Source organism: Salmo salar, chromosome 10 (genome assembly GCF_965601325.2).
Source record: "Salmo salar chromosome 10, fSalSal1, whole genome shotgun sequence".
In the NCBI taxonomy this organism is placed as follows: Eukaryota; Metazoa; Chordata; class Actinopteri; order Salmoniformes; family Salmonidae; genus Salmo; species Salmo salar.
The window spans coordinates 97490111-97517717 of NC_138300.1; the positions used below are offsets into that span (position 1 = coordinate 97490111).

Below are 27607 nucleotides of genomic sequence, written 5' to 3' on the forward strand. Positions count from 1 at the left end.
TGTGTCTCAAATTGACCACCCGATTAGATTTTACCCCTGAACCCGTGTTGTGAATTAAACTGAGCTGGAGACTAGGCAGCCTGAAATCACACCAGAAACGTAACAGTAGATGGATTGTTTTGTGGCCAATTTGTGTCTGATCTTTACATTTGGCAGTGTTGCACCCTCAAGCATGACTCAAACTAACCTTACCCTTACCCTTTCCATTACCAATAAACTAAAATAAACCTAACCCCCTTGCTAACATGCTTCAACCTAACCTCTCACACTTATTTGTAAACATCAGTAATGTTTTGCAAATCTGTGAATGTTAGCCTCTCGCAGACTGTGAAATTACATTGTTACAGTTACTTATGAGATCAAGTTGGGACTTGGGACGCAGACATATGCCAACAAACAAACAGTCTCACGTGCACATCCTCTCCTGTCCTTTTCCTGTACCTAACAAGGCTCCCAGTCATCAATGACAGCATTTGTATTTCAATAAAGGAGTCTGTCCTGTGGCTGGAACCGCATTGAAGGGAAATGTATACTGTTCCACTTTGTAGTATGATACTCTGTGTGTGTGTGTGTGTGTGTGTGTGTGTGTGTGTGTGTGTGTGTGTGTGTGTGTGTGTGTGTGTGTGTGTGTGTGTGTGTGTGTGTGTGTGTGTGTGTGTGTGTGTGTGTGTGATGGTGTTCATTAGGATGTGTACTTAAGTAGATTAGCCATAACAAAGCTGTCTCCTCTCCTCTGCACTCAACGGGCAATATTACACACATTACACGAAACACATTGCTAGCTAAGCATCCCTCCGGCCTTTCTAGTAATGCATTTCATAGTACACACGCACAGACTTATCTTCCCACACACGTATGTTTCTGGCAGTCAGAGCTCACACTTTGTATCCTATCACCATAACAACCACTTATCATATAATCTGAAAAAAGCCCGAGTGAATTTCTCCTCAGTACAGCTGATGATGGTGAGAGGAGCAGTCGGCAGTCATTCTCAGTGCCTGTGTGTGTGTGTGTGAGTGAGCCAGGGTAGCCAGGTATGGGCGAGAGCGGAGGAGATGTCTCTGAGTGAGGGAGCGCGAGAGAGACGTGAAGTTGTGAAGGAGTTAAAGAGAGGGATTTTGGAAGGACGAATATATTTGACGCCTTACATGGTGAGTGGCACACGCCTTCTACATGATGTTCTGCTAATTAGCGATGCTGGCTACAGGCAAGGTGTGTGTGGTGTGTGCGTGTGTGTTTTTTGTGCAAGCGTGTGTACAGTATGTCTGTAAAAAATAATATTTTGTTTGTGTCACTGCACCTTTTACTTTGTGTGTGTCTGTGTGTATGTGTGTACTGTAGGTTTCAGTGCATGTGGTGGTTATGTAACAAGTGAGGCAGAGAAACCTTGAGAATAGAATAGTAATGATATCTCTCTGTTAGCCAGATGGGTTATATCTGAACACAGCTCTCTCCTCTAGCCTCTATGTTTAATACCATCTCTTTATCTCACAATAAAGCTATGTTAGATACTATACCAATATAGTCTTGACTACTTCAGATACTGTGTGTTCAAACTGTATTGAATATTTCAGATGCTGTATCAATATTGTATTACCTATTTCCTATTTCTCAATGATGTTAGCTGGATTGAATTTAAAGCTACAGTGGAATCATTCTTTCACAGAAAGCTGTTGTCAGCATATGGAATCTCTCAAGTAACCCAAGGTTTCTAATTCAGTAGTATTGATTGAGAATATTTTACAGGTTGATAATTAGGCTAATAGGGATTTGAGTCAGGCTTGGGGGTAAATACCATTTACATTCAGTCAATTCAGGAATTAAACAGAAATTCAAATTGAATCACTAAGTAACTGAATTGAAGTGGAAATTCACCTCAACCTTTTATTCAGATAAAAGTATTCAATATGTATTGTCCTTACATTGTACTGTATGGCTGTGGTGTTTTGCTTGCAAACTTCCTTGTTTCAGTAGTACTACGGAAGTAGATCAGTGGAGACCAGATAGATTCTGGTCCAAATCCCTATTTGGGCAGTTCTGTGTGTGGCTGCATGGTGTTATTTTATGAATGAGCTTTCCAGCCTTGTACAGCAGATGCAGATGTGTACGTATCCTAATTCACTCTCTAAACATCTGGGTGAGATAGTCATCTATAATGGTTGAAACGCTTTACTGCAATGAGCTGAATATCAAGCAAAGGTTACAAAGATAAGGATATCCAAAATTCCCTCTTTGGTGTGGAACTGTAACATAAAACTGAATATTGGGAGTAAAGACCACACCTCAATTCCTCTGTTTTCAATAACCAATGGCTGTAAATACACCCAATCTACCCCACACCTGTGTGTTTTCCATATTGTGCTGAATTTATTGAATTGAAATGGACTTGACACCAAACCTAAGTGCTGTCTCCTTTACTTATAATGCACAGTATAGGAACTAGTTGGTTACAGGAAAAGGCATGGGTAAATGGTCTGATCCTTTAAAGAGTGCTATGTACTGTATTTTGTTCTTGATGAATAGAAAGTGAGTTTTTTGCTGCTTTGGAAGTACAGAGAGATGGAATATTATGGTCTACCCAACGGTGCCTAATGCACTACTGTATCCACCTAAATCTTACACTTGGACTGACATGGAACACAAACACACACGGGAGTGTGCTTCAGCTTTCATCTTGCACCTGCATTATTAAACATCTCTATCCACATGAGTGTTACATCATCCAATCACAGTGCTCTCTCTCCCTCTATGTTTTATCTTTCTCTATATCTCCCTAACTGTCCTTCATTTGCTCTATTTCACTGCCTCTCTTTTTCTCTCCCCTCCTTCCCGATGCATCTCTTCCTATCCACTCTATTTCTCTTCCTTTATCTATCTCTTTATCACTCTCTCTCTCAATCTCACCCCGTTTCTCAAACTCTACACCGCTCCCCCTCCTCAATATTAAATGCAATTAGATTTGCATGAATTACATTTAAATATGTTTTTAATACTAGTTGAGTGACACTCTCCATCTGTCTGTCTCCCAGGCGAACCTGAAGAAGTTTATGGAGTATGTACAGCAGAGGAACATCGAAAAGGTGTCCAAGTTCCTGGAGAAAGGTCTGGACCCCAACTTCCACGACCCTGAATCGGGAGGTGAGGAGACAGTTGCAACTCTAGCATCCAGAAATGATGGAATCAAAGAGACAGGCAGAGTTAATTTAGATCAAACAAAACAGTGCTACAAAATGTGAATAAAAACATGCTCATTGATGAGATAATAATTAGGTGGGTTCTTACATTTGTACAAGTGTGGATTATACACGTGTGATAATCTTTTTTTTGCATAGCCCACTCCCTCTGAGACACAGCCATTATTGATGGTGACCCTGGAGCAATTAGGGTTAACTACCTTGCTCAAGGACACATCAACAGATTTCTCACCTAGACGGCTCGAGGTTTCAAACTAGCAACCCACAGTTACTGGCCCAACACTATCTGCCGCTGGGTGCAAACAACTTCCCTGCAGATGTCACTGATTACTGGCGAGAGAACAAACAATGGTTAGCTGAGCCACAGTACTATTTGATATACACTGAGTGTGCAAAACATTCCATATAGACTGACCAGGTGAATCCAGCTGAAAGCTATGATCCCTTATTGATGTCACTTATTTAATCCACTTCAATCAGTGTAGATGAATGGGAGGATACAGGTTAAAGAAGGATTTTTAAGCATTGAGACATATTGTGTATGTGTGCCATTCAGAGGGTGAATGGGCAAGAAAATATATTTAAGTGCCTTTGAACAGGTAGTAGGTGGCAGGCGCACCGGTTTGAGTGGGTCAAGAATTGCAACAATGCTGTGTTTTTCACGCTCAACAGTTTCCCGTGTGTGTCAAGCAGAGGCGGTCAGTGCCATTTAAGATGAGAGGACGATTTATTTTTCATGAGCATGGCCTTATTTCTATTATAGCATATTGGATGACTCTCATTCATAAAGATGGTGCGAATAACATGGCTGACGTTTTACATTCTCCCAACCAATTGTGCAATTTTGTCATTTTTTTGGCGCCTTGTGTAACTTATTTATTTTACTTATTGTGTACATAATGTTGCTGCTACCGTCTCTTATGACCGAAAATAACTTCTGGACATCAGAGAAGTGATTACTCACCACGGACTGCAAGAAAGTTCTTCCTTTAACGAGTCCAATGAGAAGGATATCCTGCTTTCAATGGAACAGGCCCAGATCCACGCCTTTTGTGTAAAGAAAAGACACTGGAAAATGGGATGCAGATCGAGGATCCCCCTGAGAATCCGGAGGCGAGCGAGCAAACTCCCAATGCCTTCCATTCTTCTTGCTAACGTGCAATCGTTGAAAAATAAAATTGATGACCTACTATTAAAATTATCCTACCAATGGGACATTAAAAACTGTAACATCTTATGTTTCACCGAGACGTGGCTGAACGAAGAAACGGACAATATAGAGCTGGCGCGATTTTCCGTGCACCGGCAGATCAGAGATGCTACCTCTGGTAAGACAAGGAGTGGGTGTGTGTGTCTTTTTGTCAATAACAGCTGGTGCGCGATGTCTAATATTAAAGAAGTCTCGAGGTATTGCTTGCCTGAGGTAGAGTACCTTATGATTAGCTGTTGACCACACTACCTACCAAGAGAGTTCTCATCTGTATTATTCGTAGCCGTCTATTTACCACCACAAAGCGAAGCTGGCACTAACATGCTGACCAGACCGGACACGTCGCGTACGCGAGCGTCGCAAAATACATTTAGAAATCCATGTTATTCAATTATTGCACCCACACTGCTCGCGCGCGCCAACGAGCGTCTGCGATGCCAAGGGCTAAAATAGAACTCCTTTCTATTTCTGACGCAGATCGCGCTGAAAGTCCTGCCTCTCCCATCTCCTCATTGGTTTATAGAAGCAGGTACCCACATGCCATCTCTTCATTGGTTATACCCACATGGGTGATTGAAAGAAGTACTGTTTTGCCGGTCGTCGTGGTAATACTATGAAAGTTTAGATGCCGATCACCATATAAGTGCAAAGATGAAAAAGCCTGGAAGGAGGAGAGATGACTAGAAACGATTTGGGTGGCCGTTTTATGCGTGGATTAATTGTCGGACTAGAGGACCTTGTGCATTTCAGGTAAAATAACAACTCCATGTTTATATCCCAGGACAAATTAGCTAGCAACAGCAAGCTAGCTAAATAGGACAAATTAGCTAGCAAGTGCAAGCTAACTAGCTAAATTGCCATACATGTTTAATGCTTTTCGACCTGTCCCCAAATAAATGTCATTGGTTCAGTTTGTGATCGCGTTTGGTGTAGGGGGACAAAATACATTTATGCACAATAGCGCACGATGGCGCTTGCGCACAGACAGTTTGGGTTCCGTGTAAGACCGCTCTCAACCAACTCTATAAGGCCATAAGCAAAGAAGAAAATGCTCACCCAGAAGCGGCGCTCCTAGTGGCCGGGGACTTTAATGCAGGCAAACTTAAATCAGTTTTACCAAATTTTTACCAGCATGTCACATGTGCAACCAGAAAAAAAATCCTAGACTACCTTTACTCCACACACAAAGATGCATACAAAGCTCTCACCCACCCTCCATTTGGCAAATCTGACCATAATTCTATCTGACCATAATTCTATCCTCCTGATTCCTGATTCCTGCTTACAAGCTAAAACTAAAGCAGGAAGTACCAGTGACTGTTTTGCTATTCATCCAATGGCATTGAGGAATACACCACCTCGGTCATCGGCTTCATCAATAAGTGAGTCGATGACGTCATCCCCACAGTGACTATATGTACATATCCCAACCAGAAGCCATGGATTACAGGCAACATCCGCTTTGAGCTAAAGGCTAGAGCTGCCGCTTTCAAGGAGCGGGAGACTAATCCAGATGCTTATAAGAAATTCCACTATGCCCTCAGATGAACCATCAAACAAGCAAAGCGTCAATACAGGATTAAGATTGAATCCTACTACACCTGCTCTGATGCTCTTCGGATGTGGCAGGGCTTGAAAACTATTACGGACTACAAAGGGAAACCCAGACGCGAGCTGCCCAGTGACACGAGCCTACCAGACGAACTAAATGCCTTTCATACATAGTCCCTGTGCCCAAGGTAACCTGCCTAAATGATTACCGCCCCGTGGCACTCAAGTCAGTAGCCATGAAGTGCTTTGAAAGGCTGGTAATGGCTCACATCAACAGCATCCTCACGGACACCCTAGACCCACTCCAATTCTCATACCGCCCCAACAGATCCACAGATGACGCAATCTCAATCGAGATTGGAGGACGTCCTCTGGAAGTTGTCATAATTAGTTTGTAAGTCTATGGAAAGGGGTGAGGACCATGAGCCTCCTAGGTTTTGGATTGAAGTCAATGAACCCAGAGGTGGACGGAAGCTAGCTGTCCTCCGGCTGCACCATGGTGCTACCCTACAGAGGGCTGTTGAGGCTACTGTAGACTTCCTTGGCAAAGTAGTGTGATTTCATCAGTTATTTGGTGACGTGATTATATTTAGTATAGTTTTATCTGAAAAGGATACATTTTTTTATGTTTTACAATTTACATTTTTATGAAATTCACTGAGGATGATGGTCTTCCCCTTCCTCCTCTGAGGAGCCTCCACTGGTATCAAAAATTGTCCACCACCCAAAGGAAATCCAGCCAACTTGACACAACTGTGGGAAGTATTGGAGTCAACATGGGCCAGCATACCTGTGGAATGCTTTCGACTACTTGTAGAGTCCATGCCCCGACGAATTGAGGCTGTTCTGAGGGCAAAAGGGGGTGCAACTCATAATTAGGGAGGTGTTACTAATGTGTCGTACACTCAGTGTATGTTCCACAGTATTAAGAGAGTAGATATTATTGTGATACTGCTAGTACATTCAGACACACAGTATCAAAACAGCTATCGTCCAATCAGGAATTTACTCCCCACCGAGGTTCCTGTTCTACTGATTGAACTTCCTGAGGATACTTATTATCAGTATTATTATTAAAGAGAGGGAGAGAGAGATACAGAGATAGACTGACAGATACAGAGACTGACAGACAGAAATAGATAGACAGATTGACTGTTACGGAAATATTCACAGACAGACAGACAGACAGATGGACAGATACAGTGATAGAGAGACAGACAGACGTAGATAACGAATGCTGGGATTGTTCAGGTTGGCTGCCCACTGAGCGATATCCGTCTGGCCCTCTCTGCCACATCCCAATGCATGCTGGGTAAAGCTGGATTATTCTTCATGCTAATCTCCTCATGTTTATGCAAATGTTTGTGCAGTCATTTGTTGAGAGCCTCCAATGGGGTGACCTCGGGGTGTGTGTGTGTGTGTGTGTGTGTGTGTGTGTGTGTGTGTGTGTGTGTGTGTGTGTGTGTGTGTGTGTGTGTGTGTGTGTGTGTGTGTGTGTGTGTGTGTGTGTGTGTGTGTGTGTGTGAGAGAGAGAGAGAGAGAGAGAGAGCAAACAAAACAAATTACAATATAATTTTGTTAATTTAGTTCTAAATGCTAGTTTTGCTGTGTCTGTGTGTGCACATGTTTGTGAATATACTAAACCCACAGTTCAACCCAAGCACCTTCTTTGATGAAGAGAAAAGTAAATCTAAAATAATGAGATTGATGGCCTCTAACGCCTTAATCACACCGACAGCGTCATTGCGCAAAATGCTACGCAACGCTGCAAGGCAAATGCAGCGTTCCATTGGAAATGAATGTACTTCTGGTGTACCAAAATGCAATGATGCTGTTGGTGTGATCGAGACGTTAGTGTTTAGTTGCATCATCATCAAACAAACACACACACATACACACACACAGATTGTTTGCTAACTCCGACACTCTTATCTGGTTTTGGTAAACACCAACTCCATCATGTTTATCACAAAGTCATTTCACTGATGAGGCTCACAAATGCACAATATTTGTCTTCTTAAATGAATCACTTGAAATTGATGAGAGTGGATTCATCTGGAAATGGAACTAGTATTTTATTCACCCTGCCTTTATCGCTCTAATCAGAGACATTTAAAGGGATAGGCCTTCTCATACAAATGCTTTGATTCATTTTTATACAAACAGTTAAAGTCAACCCTCATGCTGAATGCATGCTTCTGTCTCAGTACTATGCAGAATGTACACTGAAAAGCTGTCCTGTTGTATATTAAACCTAGTTCCTCTCTCCCCCTGTGTGCTGTAGAATGTCCTCTGACCATGGCATCTCAGCTGGAGGGCTGTGCAGAGCTCATCAAGGTGCTGAAGAGTGGAGGAGCTCACCTGGACTTCAGGACCCGAGACGGCATCACTGCACTGCACAAGGCTGTCCGCACCAAGAACCATACGGCCCTCATAGTGAGTACACACACGTACAAACACACGCACAAACACACGCACACACTTGTTTTTCTATCCTCGAGTGGACCTAAAATTGATTTCCATTCAAAATCCTATGTTCCCTAACACCTAAACCTAACCCTTAACCATAATTGTAACCCTAAGCCTAATTGTAACCCTACCCTAAATCTAACCCCTAAGCTTAAAATAGCCTTTGTGGGAAAGTGGGAAATGTCCCACGAGGAGAATGTTCCTTGTTTTACTATCCTCATGGGGACTTTTGGGGATTGCAGGTCACCACAAAGATAGAAGAATTAGACCACACACACACACACACACACACACACACACACACACACACTCACTCACTCACTTTCTGCTTGTCATAAGTAAGAGTCTGACTCACATGATTTCCCAGTGTGTATGTGGGTCCTAAGTACTCTCTTCCGAGACCTGACTGAAAAGATGCTTTTATTCAATGGGCTTCTTGTGCCCTCCCTGGCTCACTGGGTTTTCATCTGCTTTGAGGAGGTTAGGTTGTTGTCTTTAATGAGTAGGCGTGTGCTCAGTGAATGGATGTGTATCATTACTGAATGCCTCTGATATGACTCATCATTGTTCTCATCCTGAGAGCTATAGCTGTAGTGCAGAAAAACCCATCATCTTAATGAACTACTGTATGTCCCTCTTTTTGATCTACATGAGTGCAGAAGCCTATGATAGAAAAATGTAGATCCCACAAAGGAAATGGATAGTGTTTTCATACAGGGGTTTTCATAGGTTCTGTCGGGCTTGAAGTGAGTGTGTGCATTGTGTGTGTGTGTGTTCTCTAACTTTCCCTCTCGTTCTCTTACTCTCTCTCTGTCAGACGTTGCTGGACCTGGGTGCGTCTCCTGACTATAAGGACAGTCGGGGGTTAAGTCCGCTTTATCACAGCTCTATGGTAGGAGGAGACCCCTACTGCTGTGAACTTCTGCTCCACGACCACGCTCAGGTGGGCTGTGTGGACGAGAACGGCTGGCAGGAGATACACCAGGTAAATGCACACATACGCACAGACACACACTAGTGATGCACAGACACACACTAGTGATGCACAGACACACACTAGTGATGCACAGACACACACTAGTGATGCACAGACACACACTAGTGATGCGCGGGTCAGCTGCTTTTTCACCCGCACCCGCCCGCAATTGCTAATAACCCATATGGTAGAAAAATTACAAGATTATGTTTTAATACTGTTTATGCGTCAAATAAGGTTCCTCAGTACTGTCTCATCTGTGTGTGTGGGCCTTGGCGCTGGGGGCTTGGTGCTGGCAATTGATTTATGATGGCTTGGTGATAGAACCTACAGCCTGCATGCCATAGAATGAGTTGGTGTTTGTGTATTATGAGGTACCAGGGAGGAGATGTGGACGGCTGATGGGAGGAACCTTGACTTAGGGGCTAAACCATGGTTTCTATACAATTGGAACAGTCTTCACAACAAATCCTATCTGGCTGGGGGATACTCCTTTCTCACATACAAATCCTAACCTTTTGACCCATTCCAGACATTTGTTGTTTGTCATGAACATTCAGGAGGATGTACGTTGCTATAAAGAGCTGTAACCCAAATCTGCTCGTTGGGCTCTCAATGATTGACCAGCTCTTATTGCAATTCTTAATCAATAATAAAGATTGATTGTTTGAAGAAATAACAAAGTCTCTCTCACTTGGTTAGAATTTCCCCCACACCCATCTGCAAATGCCTAACTATATGTGATGAAGTGAAAATCTGAGTCCTGCACCTGAACCTAACCTGCTAGTAGGCTGCGATGTACAGTCAGAGATAGTGGAACGATTGTTTGACAGGGAATGTGGGATGTCTTTTTTTTAAGCCTAACTTAGTTATGTTTCTGCTTTCAATTTCCAATGTTTTGGTGGACTATTTGTTAGTCAACTTGTCTATAATTAGATACATGCAGCTTCTCTAATGTCATTAGGCTACTGCCCTAGAAGACTAAATAAAACCTTGCTCACCAGAATGTCATAAATCAATGAATGCTTCAATCTAGTTTTCTCTTTCATCGCAGCTTCTCTTGCGCATCAGATGTTATAGGGACCAGGGAGAAAATGCAGTAGGCTCATTTTTTTATTTATTTTTAAAACAGGAAAGATTTGACCGGTTTTACGGAAATGAAATCCTGTTAAAATGAACAAACACTTTTCTGATAGGTTTTTAGTTTGGATTGGATGCATATTTTATGTGGTTGAAATACTATCAGCTTTTATGACGCTGACAAAGATAGCACCTTTACAGACAGTCCCTAACCATACATTTCGCTCAAGATGGTGAAAGAAAGAAATCATATTTCTCCTCTCTTGTTCCCAAGTCAAAATGTACATTTGGTGTATAATTTTACTGAAAGAAATACTTAATTCTGCAGGAGTTTATATTATATTGGGCTATGTGAGAGGTTACAGACCTACAGTCAGTGTCCAGATTTCAGTTAGGCTATTATTCCATTTAACCCATCTGAACTGTAGGCCCTTAACGTGACATATTTTGAGTCCATGTCTTGTGACTCTCAAATTTGTATAGCGCCTCCTAATCATCACACATAACACAGCCGCCACTGCTATGATCCTCTTTTACCACTTCACCAAATCTTTCCCAAACATTAGGCTACTGTTCTAACCCTGCAACCTCAAATCTGCGACCCCACCATGTAAAAAAAGTTATGTAATCAACGGCCAATGTTTACTTTTTTAATTTAGGCTATGACAGTCTATTACAAATCAGTCTGACAGTATTTTTGACAGTATTTCAATCTGCATACAGTAGGGTTTGAAATAATGTTGTATGATCTTCTGTGTAGAAAAGAACATCATTATTGATTATGTTATTTTCCCACCAGTCTGATTTAGTGCCTGGTCTTGTCCACAAACAGTATGCAAGTACGTGTTCCTGAGAGTCTTATCTTTCAGTGATGGGGTCATAATATTTTGTCATTTAAATCATTCAAAAGATAGAGACACATTTGTAGGAAGAAACATAAGCCGCTCTGTTAATTACAACCGCATCTAGCAGCTACCGGTTCTATCAACCACCCCATCTCGCGACGCCATTTTCAAACCACATGGGTTTGCGAACCCTAGATTGGGAAACTCTGAGTTAGGCCCTAAAGTTTAGGCTTACGCACTAATGGCAGATAAAAATAATGAAAGAAAATCTTGTTTTCTCTTTATTGAACCCGCCCTTCATCCACACAATATTTCATGTCCCTAAACCCACCCACCCCACGGATATAACCGCGGGGATTGCAGGTTATGAGTCAACCTGCTCATCACTAACACACACACACACACACACACACACACACACACACACACACACACACACACACACACACACACACACACACACACACACACACACACACACACACATGGATACAGACGCAAACACTCACACACACGGATACACACACACACGGATACACACACACACACACACACACACACACACACACACACACACACACACACACACACACACACACACACACACACACACACACACACACACACACACACAGAGAGTGCTCTTCCCAGACATAGACACTACTGTAGATCCAGACTGACATTTTGAGGAAACCTTCCGTTGATTAGGAAGAAAATGTAGTGGAAGAGCAAAGAGGGACAAGTACAGTATTCATTTCCTAATTTGATGAGGCACAAAAGCACTGCAGACTTCATAAGGTTTTAAATGGAGGGAACAGGAGTACCACTACAGGGCTTGATAAAACTCTGCAGACCCTGTCATTATATAAACCATAAAGGACTGGAGCACTAGAACTCAGTCAACAGTACTGTGTCCACAGTGCTCTAATGTTCCCACCACTCTCTCTTCTACTCTCCTCTCCACACCAGCATGTCTGGGGACATCCATGGTAATCCCCCCACCTGCTTGCCCTGTTCTTCCCTGCCACCATCTTCACAGCACAGCCACCACAGAACTCAATGCCGGGTTAGCCTGGAGGCTAGGAGACCTACAGTATAATCAGGCTAAACCAGGTGTTCCCAAACGTTTTTGGCGTGCGACCCCATTTTGATATCCAAGCATTGTCATGACCCCTCCATGTAAAAAAAAGTGATGTAATCAACGACCAATGTTTACTGTTTTAATTGGGGCTATGACAGTCTATAACAAATCGGTCTGAAAGTACTTTTACAGTAGGCTATCTCAATCTGAAGGAAGAATGGTTTGAAGTGACTGAAATGGATCAGAAAGGTATTGGGAAGTTTGAAACATCATCAGGCAATAATTTTGTATGATCTTCTGTGTTGAAAAGAACATCATCATTGATGATGTTCTTTTTCCCCCAGTCTGATTTCGAGCCTGTTCTATGCATGTTGCTTCTATGCTTTTTCCAACCAGTGGTGGAAAAAGTAACCAGTTGTCAAACATGAGTAAAAGTAAAGATAACTTTGTCGAAAATGGCTCAAGTAAAAGTAAAAGTCAAAAAATATATGGTTTTAAATATACTTAAGTATCAAAAGTAAATTGAATTGCAAAAATATACTTAAGTATCAAAAGTAAAGGTATAAATAATTTCAAATTCCTTATATTAAGCAAACCAAGAACATCGTTCTTGTTTTTTAAATTTACGGATAGCCAGGGGCACACTCCAACACTCACACATAATTTACAAACTAAGCATTTGTGTTTAGTGAGTCCTCCAAATCAGAGGCAGTAGGGATGACCAGGGATGTTGTCTTGATAAGTGAGTGAATTGGACCACTTTCCTGTCCTGCTAAGCATTGAAAATGTAACGAGTACTTTTGGGTGTCAGGGGAAAAGTATGGAGTTAAAACTACATTCTTTTTCTTTAGGAATGTAGTGAAGTAAAAGTAAAAGTAGTCAAAAATATAAATAGTAAAGTAAAGTACAGATACCTAAAAAAAAAACTGAATTTGTATTTTTCCTTAACCTCTATGGGCTAGGCGGGACGAATTCGTCCCACCTACGTAACAGCCACTTGAAGCCTGTGGCGCGATTTTCAAAACCTTAAAAATCCTATTACTTCAATTTCTCAAACATATGACTATTTTACAGCTATTTAAAGACAAGACTCTCGTTAATCTAACCACACTGTCCGATTTCAAAAATGCTTTACAGCGAAAGCAAAACATTAGATTATGTCAGCAGAGTACCAAGCCAGAAATAATCAGACACACATTTTTCAAGCTAGCATATAATGTCACATAAACCCAGAAGACAGCTAAATGCAGTACTAACCTTTGATGATCTTCATCAGATGACAACCCTAGGACATTATGTTATACAATACATGCATGTTTTGTTCAATCAAGTTCATATTTATATCAAAAACCAGCTTTTTACATTAGCATGTGACGTTCAGAACTAGCATACCCCCCGCAAACTTCCGGAGGAATTCGCTAACATTTTACTAAATTACTCACGATAAACGTTCACAAAAAGCATAACAATTATTTTAAGAATTATAGATACAGACCTCCTCTATGCAGTCGATATGTCCGATTTTAAAATAGCTTTTTGGTGAAAGCACATTTTGCAATATGCTAAGTACATAGCCCAGGCATCACGGGCTAGCTATTTAGACACCCGGCAAGTTTAGCACTCACCATAATCATATTTACTATTATAAAAGTTTGATTACCTTTTGTTGTCTTCGTCAGAATTCACTCCCAGGACTGCTACTTCAATAACAATGTTGGTTTGGTCCAAAATAATCCATCGTTATATCCGAATAGCGGCGTTTTGTTCGTGCGTCCCAGACACTATCTGAAATGGTAAATCAGGGTCGTGCGCATGGCGCAATTCGTGACAAAAAAAATCTAAATATTCCATTACCGTACTTCGAGGCATGTCAACCGCTGTTTAAAATCCATTTTTATGCCATTTTTCTCGTAAAAAAGCGATAATATTCCGACCGGGAATGTCCATTTAGCTAAACTGAGGAAAGTAAACAAAGCTTTCGGTCGACGCGGGCACGCGCCTGAGTCTCACAGTACTGTAACCAGCCACTACCCAAACGCGCTACTTTGTTTCAGCCAGAGCCTGCAAAGCCACGATTCAGCTTTTTGCCGCCTTCTGAGACCCTATGGCAGCCGTAGGAAGTGTCACGGGACAGCTAAGATCCTCACTCTTCAATAAACAGAGACAAGAAGAACGACACCTTGTCAGACAGGCCACTTCCTGCCTGAAACCTTGTCAGGTTTTTGCCTGCCAAATGAGTTCTGTTATACTCACAGACACCATTCAAACAGTTTTAGAAACTTTAGGGTGTTTTCTATCCATATGTAATAAGTATATGCATATTCTAGTTACTGGGTAGGAGTGGTAACCAGATTAAATCGGGTACGTTTTTTATCCAGCCGTGTCAATACTGCCCCCTATCCTAAACAGGTTTTAAGTACTTTACACCACTGCAGAAAATGCATATACATAGTGTGCCTGAGAGTCTTATCTTTCAGTGAGGGGTCGTAATATTTTGTAGCTTAAACCGTTCAAAAGATGGAGACACATTTGTAGGAAGAAAACAGAGACTGCTTTTCCGAGTTTCTCTCATGACCCCAAATTTAAATCTGGTGACCACACATGGAGTCGCGACCCCTAGTTTGGGATACGCTGGACTGAACTGACGGCTGCTGGTAAAAGAAAGAGAGAAGATGCCAAAGGAGTGTGCGAGAAAAAGTGTGTATTTTGAGAGGGGAACGCTCACCCAGTTTGAATGGGTTGGAGAGAAAGCCAGCACTAAAACTGGACCTGCAGGCCCTCCATTACTATACTCCAGAGCCCTCCATTACTATACTCCAATCAGTTACCTTCCCTCTCCCCCCATTGCATTAGTATTAATTGTGTGTGTGTGTGTGTGTGTGTGTGTGTGTGTGTGTGTGTGTGTGTGTGTGTGTGTGTGTGTGTGTGTGTGTGTGTGTGTGTGTGTGTGCGCATGATAGAGACAAGACAAAACAGAGAGGGAACAACAATTATAGTGCATGTGGGGGAGAGACAAACAGAGAAACGAAACTGTCTTTCTCCAATATCACACAGTGTATGATATCTCAATCACCCAAAATACCTCAATAACCCAAACTGGCATCCATGTGTCTCCACATACAGGCATGCCGTCATGGTCATGTTCAGCACTTGGAGCACCTGCTGTTTTACGGAGCCGACATGACTGCTCAGAACGCCTCTGGAAACACCGCCCTTCACGTCTGTGCCCTCTACAACCAGGTAACACACTGTATGGTGCATGTCGGCGGGGATGGGTGTGTGTGTGGGTAAGTAGTGGTGTAGAGGAATTTGATAAATGTGTGTGTGTGTGTGTGTGTGAGTGCGTCCGTGTGTTAAAGCTGCGATCTGAAACGTTGCTATCACTTACTCTGTCAATATGTCCACTCAGGCAGTGTCTTGCTGCTTGAAGGCTTCTGAGTGGACAGACTGGCAAATTGAATGTAACTGATCACAACAAAAAAATAATAACTGTAGTCCGTTCGGTTAGCAGATTTTTTTTTGTGACATTACAGAAACTTTTGAAAAACTAGATGATTACTTGTAGGATTACTAGTAAATTAAAATCAAATCAAATTTTATTTGTCACGTGCCGAGTACAACCGTGTAAATATATTACTTACAAGCCCTTAACCAACAATGCAGTTTTAAGAAAATAGAGTGATAGAGTTATAAATAGAGAAAATATTTACTAAATAACTAGTAAAAAATGTCATTGAAAAAGAACACAAGAAAACAATAACAAGGCTATATACAGGGGGTACCAGTACCGAGTCAGTGTGCGGGGCTACAGGTTAGAGGTAATTTGTACATGTAGGTAGGGGTAAAGTGACTATGCATAGATAATAAACAGCGAGTAGCAGCAGTGTGGGGGGGGGGGGTCAATGCAAATAGTCTGAGTGACCATTTGATACATTTTTCAGCAGTCTTATGGCTTGGGGGTAGAAGCTGAAGGAACCTTTTGGACCTAGACTTGGTGCTCCGGTACCGCTTGCCGTGCGGTAGCAGAGACAAGAAGTCACCCTATGACTTGGGTGACTGGAGTCTTTGATACATTTTTTTGCCTTCTTCTGACACCGCCTAGTACATAGGCCCTGGATGGCAGAAAGCTTGGTCCCAGTGATATACTGGGCCATACGCACTACCCTCTGTAGCATCTTACAGTCAGATGCTGAGCAGTTGCCATACCAGGTGGTGATGCAACCATCAGGATGCTCTCGATGGTGCAGCTGTAGAACCTTTTGAGGATCTGGGGACCCATGCCAAATATTTTCAGTCTCCTGAGGGGAAAAAGGCATTGTCGTGCCCTCTTCACAACTTTCTTGGTGTATTTGGACCATGATAGTTTGTTGGTGATGTGGATACCAAGGAACTTGAACCTCTCAACCTGCTCCACTACAGCCCCGTCGATGTGAATTGGGGCCTGTTCGGCCCTCCTTTTCCTGTAGTCTATGATCATCTCCTTTGTCTCGCTCATATTGACGGAGAGGTTGTTGTCCTGGCAGCACACTGCCAAGTCTCTGACCTCCTCCCTATAGACTGTCTCATCGTTGTTGGTGATCAGGCCAATCATCGTTGTGTAGTCAGCAAACTTAATGATGGTGTTGGAGTTGTGCTTGGCTATGCAGTCGTGGGTGAACAGGGAGTACAGGAGGGGACTAAGCACACACACCTGAGGGGCCCGGGTGTTGAGGTCAGCTTGGCAGATGTGTTGTTGCCTACCCTTACCACCAGGAGGCGGCCCGTCAGGAAGTCCTGGATCCAATTGCAAAGGGAGGTGTTTAGTCCCAGGGTCCTTAGCTTAGTGATGAACTTTGTTGGCACTATGGTGTTGAACGCTGAGCTGTAGTCAATGAACATTACCCTCACATAGGTGTTCCTTTTGTCCAGGTGGGAAGGGGCAGTGTGGAGTGCGATTGAGATTGCGTGGATCTGTTGGTGTGGTATGCAAATTGTAGTGGGTCTAGTGTTTCTGGGATGATGTTGTTGATGTGAGCCATGACCAGCCTTTCAAAGCACTTCACGACGTGAGTGCTATGGGGCGGTAGTCATTTAGGTAGGTTGCTTTCACTTTCTTGGGCACAGGAACTATGATGGTCTGTTTGAAACATGTAGTTATTACAGACTCGGTCAAGGAGAAGTTGAAAATGTCAGTGAAGACACTTCGCAATTGGTTCACGCATGCTCTGAGTTCACATCCTGGTAATCCGCCTGGCCCCTCGGCCTTGGGAATGTTGACCTGTTTTAAGGTCTTGCTCACATTGGCTACAGAGAGCATGATCACACCGGAACAGCTGGTGCTCTCATGCATGCTTCAGTTTTGCTTGCCCCGAAGCGAGCATAAAAGGTATTTAGCCCATCTGGTAGGCTCGCCTCACTAGGCAGCTCGCGTCTGGGTTTCCCTTTGTGGTCTGTAATAGTTTGCAAGCCCTGCCACATCTGACGAGCGTCAGAGCTGGTGTAGTAGGATTCATTCTTAGTCTTGTATTGATGCTTTGCTTGTTTGATTGTTCGTCTGAGGGCATAGCGGGATTTCTTATACGCGTCCAGATTAGTGTCCCGCTCCATGAAAGCGGCAGCTCTAGCCTTTAGCTCGATGCGGATGTTGCCTGTAATCCATGGCTTCTGTTTGGGGTATGTGCGTACGGTCACTGTGGGGACGACGTCATCGATGCACTTATTGATGAAGCCGGTGACTGAGGTGGTATATTCCTCAATGCCATTGGATGAATCCCAGAACATATTCCAGTCTGTGCTAGCAAAACAGTCCTGTAGCGTAGCATCCGCATCATCTGACCACTTCCGTATTGAGCCTGTCACTGGTACTTCCTGCTTTAGTTTTTGCTTGTAAGCAGGAATCAGGAGGATAGAATTATGGTCAGATTTGCCAACTGGAGAGTGAGGGAGAGCTTTGTACGCGTCTCTGTGTGTGGAGTAAAGGTGATCTAGAGTTGTTCTTCCTCTGGTTGCACATGTGACATGCTGTTAGAAATGAGGTAAAACTGATTTAAGTTTGCCTGCGTTAAAGTCTAGGAGCACCGCTTCTGGATGAGCATTTTCTTGTTTGCTTATGGCCTTATACAGCTTATTGAGTGTGTTCTTAGTGCCAGCGTCGGTTTGTGGTGGTAAATAGACGGCTATGAAAATTATAGATGAAAACTCTCTTGGTAGATAGAGTGGTCTACAGCTTATCATGAGGTATTCCACCTCAGGCGAGCAATATTTTCTTATTTTCTTCATGTGAATGATGGGGATTTGGGCCTTGTCTGGGAGCAAAATTATATCCTTCGCGTCTGACTCATTAAAGAAAAAATCTTCATCCAGTTCAAGGTGAGTAATCGCTGTCCTGATATCCAGAAGCTCTTTTTGGTCATAAGAGATGTTAGCATGAACAGTATGTACAAAATAAGTTACAAACAATGCAAAAAAACCACACAAAATAGCACAATTGGTTAGGAACCCGTAAAACGGCGGCCATCCCCTCCGGCGCCATTCTTCTTATCCAGAAAGGTTGTTTGCGGAAAAAATACTTTGACACCTTTCTGTTTCCTCAATGACATGCAAATCTGCATTGAAAAAAGGTGCACGTTTGAGTTTGTTCACACCTGAGTGAGTCTGACCACAAGTAAGCAATGAGCTCAATCAGTTCTCCATGACAACAAAAATATAAACAACAAAGTAGGCTAATATACCTTGGTCTTTGGGTTATGTTTAGGTAAAAAAAAAAATCCAAGTCCTATTCTTAAAAATCATAGGGGTATTTTATCAATTTTAATGACTGGAAATCTGACAGACTTCTGTTTTTATTGTAAAGATATAGCCTAATTGTTTTATTATCTGTATTGAAGTAGAAAGCAATAGGTTAGAAGCCTACCCATAAACCCTAACCCATAAAGTAAAATGCAACATCCATTTATCGGCAGCTATGTAAACTCTAACATTGATTTATCCTGCAATAGATGTCGTTCATTTGGTAATATTCATTTTTGTCTTCTTCTAATAGCTCTTAAGGGGAAAGTAATCCAAAAGTAACTGAAAGTAATCCGATTACGTTACAGAGTTTGGGGTCATCCAACAGGTATGTTACTGGTTGCAATTTTGGACTGGTAATTAGTAACTGTAACAGATTACATTTAGAAAGTAACCTACCCAACCCTGGTAGCGAGCAAGTGAGAGATAAGATTGATAAGATCAAGTGAGAGAATGAGACATCGGGTGCTGGGATTGGGGACTGAGGCTTAAGTGACTCATTGAAAAGCCATGGCTCAGGTGCTGAGAGCCGAGTGCTACAGAGTTGTGGGGTTGTTTCCCACATGGGCCACATCTACTGAATATGGCTTTGTATAAAAATGTGTTGCTAAGATTTCTGTCTGTGAAATGTACATACACACTGACACACACGTGCACGCTGACCTGTTTCCAAGGCTCTAGAACACTGAGTGTACATGCACACAAAAGTATGTCTGAGGGGGGTTAGAGCATGAGAATATCAATACTTAATTTAGAGTACTGTTTGTAACACATCCACTACTGCCTGAAGAGGGAGGGGTGGATGAGCAACAAAGGGAAAAAAGGAGAGAGGAAAAAAAGAGGGATAACTTTTGTTTTGGTTTTAGGGGAGGTAGACTATTGACAGGTGCATTTAAGACATAAAAGGGACTTAGGGCTTAAACAACCAGGAATAAAATGTCATAAAGAGGCATATTTTAGGTGATGCAAATGGTAGCCTTAAAGAACACAGATTTTAACTTCTGAGCCATGCTAATGAATATTCATGGTCAAATGAACAATTTGGGGGGAAATGTTTTGCTCCTCCCCGTCATAGACCCTGTCTCTGCGGTGTCCTATTGTCAGACAGGTTTCATCCCTCCACTGTTTAGAGATCCAGGAGGCCACCGCTGGGCAGATCGATCACAGCGACAGAGCTTCTGAGTGGGGCTTAAGGGACTGAACATGGGGGGCGTCTGCATGATGATCCATGAATCAACAGAGACACACATTCAGTGACAGAGATCCATATGAGAGAGATGAAGAGGGAAAGGATATGGAGTGAGAAAGACAGTTAGTGGGATAAAGAGTAAAGGAAAGGAGAGAACCAATCAAAGGAGACAGGGAAGAAAACATTTGAATAAAAGAGAAGTATATGACAGACCACTTCCAGATTGATGTATCAATAAAGAGACAGTCAGTGAGAAGTAGACTGGTTAATGAGCAGAGAAGACTGGCTAATGAACAGAATAGACTGGTTAATGAACAGAGTAGACTGGTTAATGACACCACTAGAGAGTGGATGGTCGATGGAACAGTGGGGTGTGGGAGGCCAGTGGGGGGGTCCCCCTCAGTGTTTAGGGGAGTGATGGAGCAGAGACACAACAAACTTAGAATGGGATAACAGGAACACAGATGTTAACCTCTGAATCATGCAAATTAAAGTGGAGCCTATGGGATAATAATGATGACAGAAACCTATGAGTTTGTATTTTGAATTTCGTGGTCACTAATTGAGATTTGTTGTTGCAAGTAGATTCACAAATATGTAATTTCTTTTTGCAAACTTTTCATCATGATGTGTGAAAAATGTAACTTGACATTTGAATACATTCAATAAGATTTGCAAGCATAATTTATTTTCAGAATTATTAGAAGTCCATTTACTACTATGAATTTTTGGCTGTGAATCACTTGCAGATTTTTTTTTCGGCGCACGCTTGGAGTTCTGCTGTCACGTTACCAAGAGATTCATAATAAAGTTTTATACATTTGTAGAAAGCGATTTGCAAGTAAACAATTGGTTTGAGCAGCTCTGGGGGCAGGACCGTTTACCCCTGACCAATCAGCCAAAACCACAGCCGCATACTGCTGCAACCATGGCTGGAGGGTCCATCAATCAAATTTTAGGAAGTAGCTTGAAAACAAAGAGAAGTCATTTCTACAAAGTAACGATGTTACTTACTGTCGTAAATGAGCCTATACAATATAACCTGATGACTCCTCCAGTCCCCAGACAGAACTCTGGAAACACTGAAAAAAGAGAGATCAAGAAGAAGCGGAAGAAGAACAGGAAGAGGCCTCAACCGCAAGCAGCTAGAGAGGAGCAAAACACACTCAAGGGCAGGGGGGAAGTGACAGGTACAGGTAAACTGTATACAGATGTTCCTCTGCCGGAGGGCCATCTTATATGGCGACACCCCCTTCAAACTCAAGCCCTGGGATGGAGCTGGTGGTGTTCTTGATGGCACGTGGGCTATGGAGCAGATGACACCACGGAATGTCGTCACATATGAAGGAAACAATGTGTTACCGAACGCTGTGTAGACATCACATGTAAAGGAGAATATGTATTTTGTGTACCTTTGCTTAGATGTCACGTGTAAGGGGTAGGGTGTGTTGTGTGGCTGTAGTCAAGGGAGTTATGGGCTTGGGCAAAACTGTATAAATACCAATGTAAAAGATCAGGAAAGGAGATTTGGGGGAAGACAGATCAGGACCTGATTGATCGATAAGAGACATTACCGTGCAGCCGTATTCATCGACCTGGCTAAGGCTTTCGACTCTGTCAATCACAACATTCTTATTGGCAGACTCAACAGCCTTGGTTTCTCAAATGATTGCCTTGCTTGGTTCATCAACTACTTCTCCGATAGAGTTCAGTATGTCAAATCGGAGGGCCTGTTGTCCGGACCTCTGGCAGTCTCAATGGGGGTGCCACAGGGTTCAATTCTCGGGCCGACTCTCTTCTCTGTGAACATCAATGATGGTGATTCTTTGATCCACCTATACGCAGACGACACCATTCTGTATACTTCTGGCCCTTCTTTGGACACTGTGTTAACTAACCTCCAGATGAGCTTCAATGCCATACAACTCTCCTTCCGTGGCCTCCAACTGCTCTTAAATGCAAGTAAAACTAAATGCATGCTCTTCAACCGATTGCTGCCCGCACCTGCCCGCCCGTCCAGCATCACTACTCTGAACGGTTCTGACTTAGAATATGTGGACAACTACAAATACCTAGGTGTCTGGTTAGACTGTAAACTCTCCTTCCAGACTCGCATTAAACATCTCCAATCCAAAATTAAATCTAGAATCGGCTTCCTATTTCGCATCAAAGCATCCTTCACTCATGCTACCAAACATACCCTCATAAAACTGACCATCCTACCGATCCTCGACTTCGGCAATGTCATTTACAAAATAGCCTCCAACACTCTACTCAACAAATTGGACGCAGTCTATAACAGTGCCATCCGTTTTGTCACCAAAGTCCCATATAATACTCACCACTGCGACCTGTATGATCTCGTTGGCTGGCCCTCGCTTCATACTCGTCGCCAAACCCACTGGCTCCAGGTCATCTACAAGTCTCTGCTAGGTAAAGCCCGCGCCTTATCTCAGCTCACTGGTCACCATAGCAGCACCCACCCGTAGCACGCGCTCCAGCAGGTACATCTCACTGGTCACCCCCAAAGCCAATTCTTCCTTTGGCCGCCTCTCCTTCCAGTTCTCTGCTGCCAATGACTGGAACGAACTGTAAAAATCTCTGAAGCTGGAGACTCTTACCTCCCTCACTAGCTTTAAGCACCAGCTGTCAGAGCAGCTCACAGATCACTGCACCTGTACATAGCTCATCTGTAAATAGCCCATCCAATCTACCTCATCCCCATACTGTATTTATTTATTTATCTTGCTCCTTTGCACCCCAGTATCTCAACTTGCACATTCATGACTAAAATGTAAATGTAAAAATTCATCTTCTGCACATCCAACCATTCCAGTGTTTAATTGCTATATTGTAATTACTTTGCCACCATGGCCTATTTATTACCTTACCTCTCTTATCCTACCTCATTTGCACATGCTGTATATAGATTTCTCTACTGTATTATTGATTGTATGTTTGTTTAATAGAAGCTTCTGCATTATAATTGCTATATAACAATCTATAAAATCCATCAGTTGTGAAGCTGTGGAACCAAAAGAGAAGTGTTACTGGTTTTCATTAACTATACTAAACAAAAATATAAAGTGTTGTTCCCATGTTTCATGAGCTGAAATAAAAGATCCCAGAAATTGTCCATACACACAAAAAGCGTATTTCCCTGAAATCGTGTGCACAAATTTGTTTACATCCCTGTTAGTGAGCATTTCTCATTTTACAAGATAATCCATCAACCTGACAGGTGTGGCATATCAAGAAGCTGAATAAACAGCATTACATAGGTGCACCTTGTGCAGGGGAAAAATGGCCACTTTAAAATGTGCAGTTTGATCACACAACACAATGCCACAGATGTCTCAAGTGTGCAATTGGCATGCTGATTGCAGTCCATTAATTGGCATGCTGAATGCAGTGTTAATTTCTTTACTGTTAGCCGCGTCCGGCATTGTTTTAGAGAATTTGGTGTTACGTCCAACCCGGCCTCACAATCGCAGACCTCGTGTAACCACGCCAGCCCAGGACCTCCACATCCGGCTTCTTCCCCTGCGGGATTGTCGGAGACCAGCCGCCCGGACAGCTGATGAAACTGAGGACCATTTCTGTCTGTATTAAAGCCCTTTTGTGGGGAAAACTCATTTTGATTGGATTGGCCTGGCTCCCCAGTGGGTGGGCCTATTGGAGGCCCGTGGCCAAACCATATTGTGGGCTCGAGTAGGAAAACAAAGGGGAGCTTGAGGGTAACTATGTAAAAGCACGCTAAAGGAGCACTGGGTGTCTATAGTTTGTCTTCTACCGAGATAAAATGCTGAACCACTGCTTTCAGTTAAGTGTTCATCTTTATTAATTAATTTGAACTGAAACCCTATACCCGGTCAATTAGATAGGGAGGACCAGGAGTTTATGAGATTTTGGCGCACTTATAATAAATAGTTTAACCCCGTCTTGGAACGTGTCTTGCGTGAACTGTGAGAAATCACACAGTAAGAGCCACACCACGTAGTAAAATGGTACAGAGCGAACTATGAATAAACAATGGATTGCTTGTTGGTGTTGTACACAAAAATAGCCCCCACTGACGTGTAGTATACCGTGTCACAACCTACCCCTGAAGTGTGATCAGTAGGAAGGAGTGAGCTAACCTCTGTGGCAAGCAGGGATAGACCAAGAGGGGTGACCCGGTTGATAAAGTGGAGCTCAGGGCTCCACTGCTAGCTCAGCTCAGGGTAGGAAAAAACAGGGAAGTCGCCTCACCGGGAAAGAGGCTCATTCAGCGGGATAATCCAGGCATAAAACGTGCAGTGGGAGTTGACCCACCCTGTGAGGTAAAGAGAAAGGGAAGGGAAGGGAAAGGGAAAGGGGGATTCTAGTCAGTTGTACAACTAAATGCATTCAACTGAAATGTGTCAGAAGATCCACAAGCAAAGACTACCCTCGCGTGAATGAAGCTAGTAGGTCCGTCAGGGAGACGGCCCATACTAGTCACCTCGACATTACTTCTCCGTGCAAAGTACTAGAATAAAACTACTTGAAGGTAATCATCTATTTTATATGTGTACATCCATTTTTGGGATTAAAGGCATGACAGTAGTTTAACATGTCAAATATAATGGTACATATCAGACGAAATTGACAGCAGCTAATGTTAGCTACTGTACTTAACTAGCTTTACTATCAACTGGCTAGCTTCATCAGGCAGCTTTAGATGCAAGGGGAAACAAATATAATATTTGCTACTTAACCATCTGATTGATAAAGTTGAGATAAATGCCATTTGCTAGCTAGCTAGCTAAATTTAAACTTGTTGTTGGAGTTTATTCACAACAATTGATATAACTAGATCCACACATGTTATTCCCTATAATGCAGAATTGTAAGCATGTAACTTGGGAAGCTCATTCAATAATACAGACGTGGGTGATTTTCTGTCCCAGGGGACTGAACTGTGTTAAATTTTGTTCTCCAATTTCAGATCACAGTAGTTGAATGAGGTGTTAGTGAAGTACTGTAACAAAAACCTGTGGCTATCATGACTTCAACTTACTTAATACAGGTACCATGTAATTTTGTTAATCTATGCAGGTTTGTCATCTGATTTCCAGGACCCTGACAGAGATATGGGCCTTCGGAAGGTATTCAGACCCCTTGACCTTTTCCACATTTTGTTACTTATTCTAAAATTGATTAAATTGCTTTTTTCCCTTATCAATCTACACACAATACTCCATGAAGACAAAGCAAAACAGATTTTTAGAATTTTTTTCGAATAAAAAAAATAAAAACGAACTGAAATATGACATTTATATAAGTATTCAAAACCTTCTCTCAGTACTTTGTTGAAACACCTTTTGCAGTGATTACAGCATCGAGTCTTCTTGGGTTTCTCCCATTCTTCTCGGCAGATGCTCTCAAGCTCTGTCAGCTTTGCTGCACAGCTAGTTTCAGTTCTCTCCAGAGATGTTCGATCGGGTTCAAGTCCAGGCTCTGGCTGGGCCACTCAAGGACATTCAGAGACTTGTCCCGAAGCCACTCCTGCAATGTCTTGGCTGTGTACTTAGGGTTGTTGTCCTGTTGGAAGGTGAACCTTCGCCCCAGTCTGAGGTCCTGAGTGCTTTGAAGTTGGTTTTCATCAAGGATCTCTCTGTACTTTGCTCCGTTCATCTTTCCTTCGATCCTGACTTGTTTCCTAGTCCCTGCCGCTGAAAAACATCCCCACAGCATGATGCCGCCACCGACATGCTTCACCGTAAAGATGGTGCCAGGTTTCCTCCACACGTGACCCTTGGCATTCAGGCCAAAGAGTTCAATCTTGGTTTCATCAGACCAGAGAATCTTGTTTCTCATGGTCTGGAGAGTATTTAGGTGCTTTTTGGCAAACTTCAAGCGGGCTGTCATGTGCCTTTTACTGAAGAGTGGCTGAAGAGTGGCAAAGGCTCTGAATACTTATGTATATAAAGTTTTACTGTGTTTTATTTTTAATACATTTGCTAAAATGTCAAACAACCTGTTTTCGCTTTGTCAATATGGGGTATTGTGTGTAGATTGCTAAGGAAAATGTTTCATTTAATCCATTTTAAAATAAGGCTGTAACGTAACAAAATGTTTAAAAAGTCAAGGGTTCTGAATAATTTCCGAATGCACTGTAGATACAACCGTAGTCCAAGGCAGGAGTTGGCAGGAAATGTCCATACATCCACGTTGAGGCCTGCTACAGGCAGGAACATGGAGCACTCCATGTCAGTGTCAGTAAGTAATGCATTTTTTATTTAAATATATATAATACTCCACTCATAGTGGAGAAACCCTATGCACCATAAACCTGTCTACTCCTGGAGTAACTCACTGTCATAGAGATTTATTAGAGGATTTGGCAGGAGGCCCTGGGCCAATGGGAGGTCAGGGGTGAGGGCTTAGGGGGAGTGAGAGTGAAGTTAGACATGAAGATTCAACTTGAACCACAGAGTAAGAATACCTTCAAACCAAAATATATGTCCAGCATAGCTGTTTGGTCAGGAAAAACACTGTTCCACATTTTTAATTGGTTGAAGGATAGTCTTTGCATGTTTTCTGAAGTACAGGCCAACACAACCCTCTCCCCCAACACACACTTCCCTTTGAAAGCCATTGAGTTGCTATGTCTTTTACGCATCCATGTCTGACTGGAAGGCACACCTATAGTCCTCAATAATCAACAATGGATTCAGTACCTCTTTCAATTGCATTCAGTACCTCTATTAATCTCTCTACATGTGTTACAGAGAGAATATTCCAGAGCCTTCTGACTAACTACCGGAGATCTCTCCAAAACAGATAAGTGAGCTCTGCTGGTGGTAATATACTTTATGCACTATGTAAACCTCATTCACTATGGCTGAGTGTCTGTGTGATGACATGTAGCATATTATCCAGGGCCATTGGTTGGATTTTCTGTACTCACTCCAAAACTCATGCTATTTCCTCTCACTATAAGTCTCCAGACAAACTAACGCGTCCATCCCCCTATCCCCAGGTGAGTCTGCTGGGCCATGGAACTCTAGAGCAGCACATAAAAAACCTTCCCACCTGTTACCACCTATCAGCAGACAGTTCCCTGAGGAAGGATGCAACTCTCAAGGACAATGAACAAATTTGGTGGATGATCACCAAACGGAATAAAGTTTTGTATAAACTACTCATGTTTGTTTTTTAAAAGTTGTAGCGAAACGATACATTTTTCATAGCCTGTTTTTCACATTTTTACTAACTAC

The 27607-nt window shown here is 42.6% G+C and overlaps 1 protein-coding gene and 1 long non-coding RNA gene across 4 annotated transcripts in view; both read left to right on the plus strand.

The window, feature by feature from the left end:
* The window catches only part of LOC106561231 (SH3 and multiple ankyrin repeat domains protein 3), a 308236-nt gene that overhangs the window by 162254 nt on the left and 118375 nt on the right, over positions 1-27607 (plus strand). For all 3 annotated transcript variants that reach the window (XR_014379094.1, XM_082957270.1, XM_082957271.1), the window contains exons 4-7: positions 3030-3138; positions 8240-8391; positions 9242-9409; positions 15530-15646. Coding sequence is in view for 2 of the 3 variants with exons in the window: in XM_082957270.1 (XP_082813396.1) it covers positions 3030-3138; positions 8240-8391; positions 9242-9409; positions 15530-15646 (546 nt within the window). In the remaining variant the exon portion in view is untranslated. The remainder of the gene's footprint in view (positions 1-3029; positions 3139-8239; positions 8392-9241; positions 9410-15529; positions 15647-27607) is intronic.
* Positions 24076-27531, plus strand: LOC106561233 (uncharacterized). The gene is made up of 4 exons (XR_006759963.2): positions 24076-25492; positions 26507-26606; positions 27119-27174; positions 27370-27531. It is a non-coding gene; the product is annotated as an uncharacterized LOC106561233 (long non-coding RNA).